The sequence below is a fragment of the Acanthopagrus latus genome, chromosome 13, assembly GCF_904848185.1.
Source record: "Acanthopagrus latus isolate v.2019 chromosome 13, fAcaLat1.1, whole genome shotgun sequence".
NCBI lineage: Eukaryota > Metazoa > Chordata > Actinopteri > Spariformes > Sparidae > Acanthopagrus > Acanthopagrus latus.
Genome location: NC_051051.1, coordinates 6,736,365 through 6,747,220, shown reverse-complemented (window position 1 = coordinate 6,747,220; position 10,856 = coordinate 6,736,365). Strand labels below are relative to the sequence as shown.

At 44.9% G+C, this 10,856-nt stretch overlaps 1 protein-coding gene across 1 annotated transcript; it reads left to right on the top strand.

Moving 5' to 3' along the window:
* Positions 1-33: 33 nt before the first annotated feature.
* On the top strand, positions 34-9,267 carry arhgap35b (Rho GTPase activating protein 35b). Its single transcript, XM_037118635.1, has 7 exons — positions 34-914; positions 3,196-7,107; positions 7,422-7,563; positions 7,891-7,968; positions 8,155-8,286; positions 8,493-8,598; positions 8,721-9,267. The coding sequence occupies exons 2-7, from the start codon at positions 3,388-3,390 to the stop codon at positions 9,130-9,132; spliced, it is 4,590 nt and encodes a 1,529-aa protein (XP_036974530.1). The 5' UTR covers positions 34-914; positions 3,196-3,387; the 3' UTR covers positions 9,133-9,267.
* Positions 9,268-10,856: the final 1,589 nt, after the last annotated feature.

Genomic DNA, 10,856 nt, shown 5'->3' with positions numbered 1-10,856 from the left:
GAGAACTTGTCCCGGTAAAAAAAAACAAAAAAAACAAACAAAAACGGCTGCTGTCGAGCCACGACTGGGCAATAACTGTGGCGATACTTTTTAATATACAGACCGGGCGATGAGAAATCGATTACTCAAGAGTAACGAGCCCCGCATATGCAGTACACTGGTGAGCTAGCAGCAGAGAGCAGCGACCTGCTGCAATTGTGTGAGGGCGCCGCTGGGTGAGTCCCTCTCTCCGCTGCTTCTGTCTCCACAGCTCCCTTTTCCCAAAGAAAAGAAGAGAAGAACTAGGTCCGGGGAGGAGGGCCGCCGCCATTATCGGAAAGCTGGCAGAAATACCACTTTCACACACGCAATCTGCTCACGAATTCACCGGGACACGAGCAGTTTCTGTTGCGGTAGAAGCGTGTTTGAGACGAAAACGCCACGGCGATTGCAACAAACTCAGCCGTTTGTCTCGTGTGCGCGGCCGGCCTCAGCATTATGTGGGCACAACAATGGACAGAATAATTATTGAAAAAGCAACGTGGTGAACCGAGGAGAAGACGGCTAAGCTGGGCTTTTTTTTTTTTTTTTTTTTTTAACGCCTGAATTTTTCGTGAAGGAAAGCCCCCTTGCGAGAACACAACTGGATTGTTCTATCATATGGAATATTTATTTCTTTCCTTTCCCCCCCGTGTGTTTTTAATTGCAGCCGAAAAAAAACAGTGGTGCTAAACAAGAGAATCCCCCGGCATGGGTAATGGATATTTAAATCAAATCGCCCGATCGCACAAGTTTGCGGTATAATCGGCGATATCTGTGAATTGAGACGACAAACAGTGTATTCTGCGGGCTTTATGCTTATGCACATCAGGCGGCGAGGGCTGCGGCAAGCGCTGGCCTGACAGATGCAAGAGGAGAAAGGGAGAACTGCGATGGTATGTACCCTACATGCTCACCCCTCGTCTTTATGGGCTGTTTGCCGGTGAAGCTGTCGAGTGTTACACCCTCAGACAGCTGGGTAAATACATGCTCTTCAAACGTTGTCTGTCGGTGTGGAGAAGGTGGGCTTATCCCACATTTTGGGGGGGCTCTGCAATTTCATTATGTAGACAGCGGGCCTGGCGTGGTCAGCCCCTCTGTGTGCACCCTACAGCCCATGTTAACTGTTAATCCTGTGCACAAACACACTGCGTTGCCAGATCTTATCTAAGTAAAGCAGGTTATGCGAGTGAAATTTGCTTGAAGATGCCCTCTTTGGTGAGCTGTGTGTTGATGGTGACAGACAGGCCAGTTCAGTTGTTTTTGCTGGAAAAGGAGAACTTGTCTGTTCATTTGGGTATCAGGCCTAGCTCAGCTGAGCGGTGTGGACTGCCCGTGGTTTTGCTTTTGACCCTGCCTGAGCTGTCTGCTTCTGATGTGTTTGTCACTTCATGTGACAGGATATATCTCGATATGAGGCTGTAATTCCTCCTTTTGGCTCAGCTGAATCACGTGCACGTGAAAGTGAAAGTCTGCAGTGGGTCAGTTTTGCTTTTTGAATGGAAATCATGAGCTGCAGAATTGCATCAGTGCTATAGTAATGGAGGCATTAGTCAATGCTATGATAATGGAAGCATTAACATTACATGTCTGAAAGGGTTGAGGGAGTTCAGTGTCCTTTGTCATGGATTGCACTTGTCTGACTCTATCAATAAGCCCTGCATGCATTCACTCACTCACTCACTCACTCATTCACATTTGTCTTTGAGGATTGGGCTGATAGATGCTATTTCATTTAGGTTGAAGAAACTGAGGTGTCCACAACATGCTGGTAGTCATTTTCATGCTTGTCACCTAGATCACTGATCAGCTGACATGGTAATTTAAAGAGCACCACTCCCAACATTTCTCAAAGGGCTAGTGTCATTGATTTTGATATAAGAATTTATCTGCAGAGAATGGAACAGAACAGAAGAAATTAGTTGATTGATTAGTTATATGAGATTAATTAGCAACAGTTGGAATCAAAGCCATAGTTAAAGTGAGGCACTATTTTTGAGCAAAAAAATGATTTGCTGGTTATCTGAGTTTTCTGTTATAGTTCAGTAACTTAGGGCTGAGGACTGTCACTTGTGATGGGGTTTCCAAAACAAAATTAGCAGATTAATTCAACAGTGCCCCAGAATGGGCCATACATCATCATTTAAATGAACTATGTAAAGATATGTGTTCTTCCTCATTAAATGGTATTTAGTTTGGCTGTTACTTGTACTGTAACTACATCTATGCCCCCTGCCAGGAGATAGTATGAATGGTACTGACATTGCTGCTCCTGTAACAGTGTCTGCATTGTGTTTTTATTGACGGCTAGATACGATGCCAAAAACCGCCCAGTGTTTGATAACAGCTCGGTGCGCTTTGTAACAGTATTAATGCAGTGATTTCACACATATGACAATTAATTGCTTTTGACAAATGGTCACACTTTATACAAGATCCAGGCCGTAGTTGTGATCATGACTTGTATTTAAAGCCTTATGACCAGTTGAATTCACCAGCCCGGGACCATTATACCTGACCTTCAGGGGATTGAGAAGATCCATTGCATCAATATCTTTTGGTAGACCGAGGATGTGGGCACAAAAATGGATAAAATGTGACTCTTGACATTGTCAGAGTCTATTATTTATTAGAGGTCACTCTCTTGTGAAGAGGGATATATATATATATATATATATATATATATATATATATATATATATATATATATATATATATATATATATATATATATATATATATATATATATATATATATATATATATATATATATATATATATATATATATATATATATATATCCCTCTTCATATATATATATATATATATATATATATCCCTCTTCATATATATATATATATATATATATATATATATATATATATATATATATATATATATATATATATATATATATATATATATATATATATATATATATATATATATATATGAAATGACCTTATGCAAGTTGACAGACATTTGCAACACCACAATAGACAATTACAACACGAAGCAGCATGTTTTACAACAGTATGTTATTATTTTAATGTTGACAGGTTAAGGGTCTGACATTTTTTCCATTGGTTGTTTTCCTGTTTTTTCATTCAAAACGTAGTTTTGTTGTTTGCCCAATTTGTCTGATTTCTTTGTTGTTTTTTGTTTGTTTTTGACAGGATCTGATTCATGGAAGGACTGAATGAAAGAACTCTCAGCTCATATCACTGCGCTGCCATTTATTAAAATCGACGCCCAGCCGAAGAAAGTGAAATCTGATATCCACTGTGGATCAGCAACTGTATGGACAAATATTCAAGTGAACTCCTTTATACAGTGCCTGTTTATGGCAGGATGAGCGTCAGCAGACTATGATGGCGAAAAAGCAAGATGCCCGATCGCCCATTTACAACCTCATTGTGGTGGGATTGTCAGGAACAGAGAAAGAGAAGGGGCAATGTGGGGTTGGCAAGTCCTGCTTGTGTAATAGGTATGTGCGGCCTAGTGCTGATGACTTCTACCTGGACCACACATCAGTGTTGAGCACCAGTGACTTTGGGGGTCGAGTGGTCAACAATGATCACTTCCTGTTTTGGGGGGAGGTGTCACGGGTTCTGGAGGAGGGACCTGAGTGCAGGATGCATGTTGTGGAGCAAACAGAATTCATCGATGACCAGACATTTCAGCCGCATCGTAGCACTGCTATGCAGCCCTATATCAAACGGGCAGCCGCAACAAAGCTGGCTTCAGCAGAGAAGCTCATGTACTTCTGTACAGATCAACTCGGCCTGGAGCAAGACTTTGAGCAAAAACAAATGCCTGAGGGCAAGCTGCAGGTTGATGGCTTCCTGCTTTGCGTTGATGTCAGCCGAGGCATGAACCGCAACTTTGATGACCAGCTGAAATTTGTAACTAACCTGTATGGTCAGCTTAGCAAGACTAAGAAACCAATTGTGCTGGTCCTCACCAAATGTGATGAAGGAGTTGAGCGCTACATAAAAGATGCGCATACGTTTGCAATCACAAAAAAGAGTCTGCCAGTAGTCGAGACATCGGCACGCTCAAATATAAATGTGGACCTTGCCTTCCTCACTTTGGTTCAACTTATCGATAAGAGCAGGGGCAAGCCCAAGATCATTCCCTATTTTGAAGCCCTAAAGCTCCAGAGTCAGCAGATAGCATCTGCCAAAGATCGCTATGAATGGCTTATAAATCGTATAGTAAAGAATCATAATGAAACCTGGTTAAACACCAGTCGGCGAATGAACACCTCCCCAGAGTACAAAGAGTATGTGTTCTTGGAGGGAACGGCTAAATGCAAGAAGCTTTTTCAACAGCATGTCTACCGTCTGAAGCAAGAACATATTGAGAGGCGTCGCAAAATATACCTAAGCACTCTTCCTTTAGCACTTAGTTCTTTGGTGCCTGACCTGGATGAGATAGATCAACTGAGTTGGTCTGGGGTACAAAAGGTCCTAGAGTCCAAGCAGCACTTTGCCCACTGGTTTGTTGTTCTTGAGGACTCACCATGGGAGGATACATCTCACATTGATAACATGGAAGATGAGCGAATCCCATCAGACCTACTGGAGACTGGTGAAGCAGAGGATATATTTAATGCCCACCTGGAACATCTGCGCAATGAGTGTAGACGGGCAGAGATGAGGCTGGAGTTCAAACACAAATTAGCTTCCTCTCCCTTTGTCACACCTGGCAAACCTTGGGAGGAGGCCCGCAGCTTTATCATGAATGAAGAGTTCTACCAGTGGCTTGAGGAGACGGAGTACTTAGACCTGTACAACCGCCATCAGAAGGAGATCATTGATCGTGCTAAAGAAGACTTTCAGGAGCTCTTATTGGAGTACTCTGAGCTTTTTTATGAGCTTGAGGTGGATGCCAAGCCTAGCAAAGAGAAGATGGGGGCAATCCAAGAGGTCCTGGGGGAGGAACAGAGATTCAAGGCGCTACAAAAGCTTCCAGCTGAAAGGGATGCGCTGGTATTGAAGCATATCCACTTTGTCTATCACCCTACCAAGGAGACCTGCCCTAGCAGTCCTCACTGTGGAGATTCTAAGATTGAACAAATCTTAGTGTCACGTTTCCCCACGTGTTACCCCTTCTTAGATGTGAAAGCTCATTTCGGGGACACCAAGGCCGACAGAATTAACCTTGTCATACTGGGAAAGGATGGACTGGCCAGAGAATTTGCCAATGAGATTAGGGCTCTCTGCACAAATGATGACTGGTATGTGTTAGACGGGAAGATGTATGAACTGACACTGCGGCCTATCGAGGGAAATGTTCGTCTTCCAGTAAACTCCTTCCACACCCCCACCTTCACCCCCCATGGATGTCTGTGTCTGTATAATTCAAAAGAATCTCTCTCCTATGTCGTTGAGAGCCTTGAGCGACTTAGGGAGTCAACTCTAGGTCGAAGGGATAGCCAGCTATCACAGCTACCAACATCACTGCTTTTAGTTACTAAAAGAGGCGTCGGATCATATGTGGATATAGGTGGAGAAACTGCCTTAAACCTAATAACACAGGGACAGCAGGTTGCAAGGAGACTGCAGTGTAGCTTTTTAGACCCTGCCTCCCCTGGTGTGGGCTATGGCCATAATGTCAATGAGACCCAAATCAACCAGGTGCTGAGGGGCCTTCTGGATATTAGGAGGAGCACATCCTTCAGTAGCAGCTCCCCACCCCTCCTCCCCGAGCCTCCAGGTCTCCGAGACTCTCCTCATCAGCCGGCCCCCGAGGCAGACCTTCGCATTGTCATGTGCTTAATGTGTGGAGACTCGTATGATATCGAGCAGCTCCTGTCACCTTTCCTTATGCATCAGCACTGCAGGCCCATGTCTAATTGTGGCACCTCCGTATTGCTGGAGCAGACAGTTGGTGGACACAAGCTGGCTATAGAGCTCTCTCTGCTCTCATACCATGCCTCCTTCACTTTGCGGAAGAGCAGGTTAGTACACGGCTACATTGCTGTGTACTCTGTCTCAAGAAAAGCCTCCCTGGAGACCCTCTGTGCCTTCTTGTGTGAGGTTCAGGACATTATACCAGTTCAGCTGTTGGCAGTGGGAGACAGTCAGGCAGAGCTCACTGACAGCGACTATGCCTGTGAACAGCTGATCCAGGGGGAGGAGCTAGCCCATGAGATTGAGGGTCGTTTCAATAGTGTGGTTTGTGGATCCGGGGGTGTGGTGGGAGGCCTGCACAGGATAGAAATGTTCCATTCTTTTCTGATGGAGGTTGTGGAGAAACGCAACATTGTGGAGGCCACACACATGTACGATAATGTTGCGGAAGCGTGCACCACTGAAACTGTGTACTCCCCACGCTGCAGTTCTCCCAGTCCTGTCACCATGTTCCTGGATTCAGAGGATGATGTAGAGCCATCACCACCATACTATGATGGCACACTCACTTCTCATAGTGGGGGCTTCAACCTGCCAGACTTAGACTCCAGTGACATCTCTGTCATCTCTGATATCAGAGACTTTGAGAACAAACTCAACAACAAAATACCCCCCCAAGTGCGAGTTAAACCAGGCGTCACTTTTGACTTTCGGAAGGTGAGCCGCAACCCATATATCGATACCCTAGGTCACCGTCGCTCCCTCCCCTCTACTGTTACCTGGGTTCCTGGTGGGGATGTGGGTTATGACCCCTCAGACTATGCGGAACCCATTGATGCTGTTTCAAAACCCCGCCCTAGCAATGAAGAGATCATCTACTCAGTGCCACATGACAGCACACAAGGCAAAATCATCACCATCCGTAACTCCAACAGGATGCACTCCAATGGAAACGGCTCAGACAGTGAAGCAGACAGCAGCTCTCTGGAGCGAAGGAGGAAGTTCTCAGCAGTGGGGGTGAAGCCTCGCCTGTACCGTGATCGCTCCAAGCGGCTTGGCAAGTTCAGCAGCTTCCGCACGAGCTTCATAGGCAGCGATGATGAGATGGGAGCTCTTCCAAAGTCCAAGGAAGATGACTTTGGGACCCTGAAAGGCGAAAGTCTTGTTAGTGAGGAGAGCGAAGACCCGAAAAAGAGAAACATTCTGAAGAGCCTGAGACGAACAGCCAAGGTAGGTCTTAGTATCTCCTTTTTTTATTTGAACCCAGAAAAAGAACCTCTTTTTCATTCACTTGTCCATAATCTAATACACACATTGTTGTTAATAGTGTTGTTATTAGTAGTATTACAGAAGGCATAAATACACTGAGGTGACTGTTCAATAAGCATTTTTAAACTACAGTGTCTTGGGGAGGATCTAGACATTTTGACTGAGTGTGAGTAACTCCTGATTTGCTGCTGATGCGGAACAATGAGTGCCACTTAGTATCAATATAATTACCCCTGTTTGATACACTCAGTCCTCTTGTCTTTCCTTCTTTGCAGAAAACCAGACCAAAGCCCCGTCCAGCTATTCCCAAGCCCCCGGAGAGCAGTTACTTTGGGGTCCCCCTAGTGAATACCGTGTCTCCTGACAGACCTATCCCACTCTTCATTGAAAAGTGTGTCCGCTTCATTGAAACAACAGGTAGGCTGTTCTGCCTTTTAACTTAACATTCATGTGATGCATGCAAATCTGGTTTAATTTAATTATTTTTTTGTGGGTAAACATGTTTTTATCAGTTAATGTTATCGGTTAATCAGGTAATCATTGTTATCTAAATCTAAACCAGTGTACCTGATCATGACCACAATGTGATGTTAAAGTACTACAAGTTCTCCTCTAAGAACTGCCAGCATCTGTTTTGTCATGGCTGTTTGCAGCGGGGCTAATGAAGTGTTTGTGCTTTGCTTGTTTCACGCTGTGCCCCCCCATGTCTTCCCCCTTTTCTCTGCTGCGCTCGTCTTTCCTCAGGCCTGAATACAGAGGGTTTGTACCGCGTAAGCGGCAACAAGTCAGAGATGGAAAGCATGCAGAGGCAGTTTGAACAGGGTGAGTCGCTCATCAGACTTGTTTGAACCAGCTGTTTGACATGTAATTATGTGACTGTCTAATCAAAACATAAACAGAGTTAACAAAGGAAAGTGTCATGCAGATGATTGTTCGGTCCTGATGACGGTTACTACTGATGGGCTTATTTTCTCTGATCTCTCTAACTCCCTCATTCTCCTTGTGCAGACCACGGATTAGACCTAGTGGAGAAAGACTTCTCTATAAACACTGTGGCTGGAGCCCTCAAAAGCTTCTTCTCTGAGCTGCCTGAGCCCCTGGTGCCTTGTGCTCTGCAGGTGGACCTACTGGATGCGTTCAGTAAGCAAACACTGCTGGGCTGGGAGGGTCTTTACTACAACATAAAAGGTTATTTCTTTAGAAAGGAAGAGGGTAGGGAATGATTTTGGCAGACCTGAAGAAGACAAGAATAGTTTTCCTGGTAGTGGAGAGAGACATTTTAGTTTATATTATTGCGTGTATGATGAGGTCTCTGTATTAATGGTCACTTCTCCGCTTGTGTGCAGAAATCAATGACAGAGAACAGAGGCTGTACACCATGAAGGATGTCCTGAGGAAGTTCCCCAGGGAGAATTATGATGTCTTCAAATATGTACTGAGCCACTTACACAAGTAAATTCCCTGTCTGCTGTTTAAATCACTTCCATGCATTTGTTGGTCTCTTGTGGTAGACACCCATCTGTTTATCTGCACTGTATGAATAAATCTGTGTCTATTTGCGTGTTTTTTCCCAGGGTGAGCCAGCTGAACAGGTTGAACTTGATGACCAGTGAGAACTTGTCCATCTGTTTCTGGCCCACTCTCATGAGGCCGGACTTCACCACGATGGATGCCCTGACTGCCACACGCACCTACCAGACAATCATCGAGACCTTCATCCACCAGTGTGCATTCTTCTTTTACAACCAGCCCCTCCTCGACTCCCCCACCGGCCTTGCGGGCCTCCCTGCCTCACCCACCACCACCCTCAGCGGGAGCTCTGCCTACTCTTGTTACCGCTCCTCTCCTCCTCACACCACCCCACACTTCAGCCCCCTGCAGCAGTCCCCTCCCACCACCCCCCAGTCTCCCCTGCAGTCCCTGCTGCCTCCCCTCCACCAGCACCCCCACTCCCACCATTCCCCTGCCGAACAAGAGACACTGTGAGAGACGGTGAAACCACGTGTGCCCATGATGATGCTGGACCTTATCACCAACACACACACACAGACACACACACAGACACACACACACACAGACACACACTAAAAAAAACAAAAACATGTGCACTTGCACACTACATCTTTGATCATGGACAAGCTAGGTTATGAAGAGGGGAGGTGGGAAGTGTCTTGAGAACCTTCCCTCACCTGTCATTTGTATCCATACCTGTGTGCGTCAGGGCAGGCTACCTATCAGTGACTCTTCCTCTGCCCTCTGAACCCCTGGTCGTCTGGAAGTTGCCATCAGGTCAGAAGTGGAGGACAGAGGTTGCCGTCACAGCGAGCCTCTCCTCTGTCAGCAGCCAGCACCTATCCTACACTACCAAGAAATAGAAACCTCGATGCCAAGCTGGAAGAATTGATTTGTGGCCACCATGTTTTTATCTGCATAAAACTGTTTTAGCTTATTTTCTCATGAAAGTACTGCCACTGGATTTTTAGACTGTTCCTCTGTAGGTCCTTTGGGCAGCAGTTTGCTCCATATAGCAGAGGTTCCTCTGTCTGCCTTTGGGGTTTTTCGCCCATTGGCTCTACTTGAGGGGATCAGCATGGGGAGGGAAGTGGAGGGGAAGGCAAGGGAAGGAGGGGTGGGTTGGGTTGGGTTCACATCCAGGGATGCACTTTAATGATCACTGTTGATTTTTCCCTCGAAAGGGTTTATTTTTTTGTTGACATACTGTTTTCTTGAGTGTTTTTAATTTCACAGCTCAAACAGCCATACCTATTGCCTCTACAGAGCTCTGGCATCAAACTTTGTTTACATCAAACTTGTTTTTTTTTATCCACAAACTTATCTGAAGCACTTTTTTGATAGTGTATTGTTTAATTAGAAAAAAAACGCCACATTGATTAATTGTTCATATTGTTTGTTTTAGTGGTTGAGTGTGGCATCAGTGCAGGCTTGTGAAACAAGATCTTTTTTGTAAAAACTTACGTTGTTGAAGTCGATCCAGAGGTCCCATTTTAGGATGGGAAGTCTGAATCCACTCATGTTCCTCATTCATCCAGCCATGTGAAACTAGGTTTCTTCTAGAGTTTGTCCTCTTTCTAGCTGTCGGTTGATCAGGGTGGATGTTTAAGGACATTGGGGGTTATTATACCAATATAACATCAGAGAGGACTTTGCCTGCCATCAGTTGAGTGAAGGAGAAATCTTTGCATTTTTGAATGTGTAACGTAGTCATACCATAACTCTACATTGCAATCTGGTGACCATGGAAACCAAGCGCTTGAAACATGATAGGTTGCTGGATGTGTCGCTGTGGCTATCTTATCAAACCAAGCTTTTCGTATTCATCTCATGTTAAGGACCTTTAACTCCGAAGGTTTAGTATTCTCAATGCACTGTTACCGCTAGTCCTGCTATACAATACAATGACCAGTAGAAGTTAAATGTTTGTGAACGGGGCACATTCAGGAAGCAACACCGGCCGTTTACCTGCTCTAGTGAATTAGTTTTGTGCTGGCATATTGTCCTCCCCTTTTTCATGGAAAACAAGCAGCACCATTTCAGTGGTAGCACTGTTAATGAAGACATGATGATTTCGGAAGCTGAAGTACAAATGGACGCCCAGACTTAAAGGTTCTGGATGATTGTGGCTCTGTCATGGTTCTTGGTTGCAACAATGAGCAGACTAGATGGATCATTGGTTGCAGTAGTATTTGGGA

Coding starts and splice junctions, on each gene's coding strand:
- arhgap35b (XM_037118635.1), top strand. CDS start 3,388: ATGATGGCGAAAAAGCAAGATGCCCGATCGCCCATTTACAACCTCATT. Junction 7,108..7,421: donor GCCTGAGACGAACAGCCAAG/GTAGGTCTTAGT, acceptor CCTTCTTTGCAG/AAAACCAGACCAAAGCCCCG. Junction 7,564..7,890: donor CCGCTTCATTGAAACAACAG/GTAGGCTGTTCT, acceptor GTCTTTCCTCAG/GCCTGAATACAGAGGGTTTG.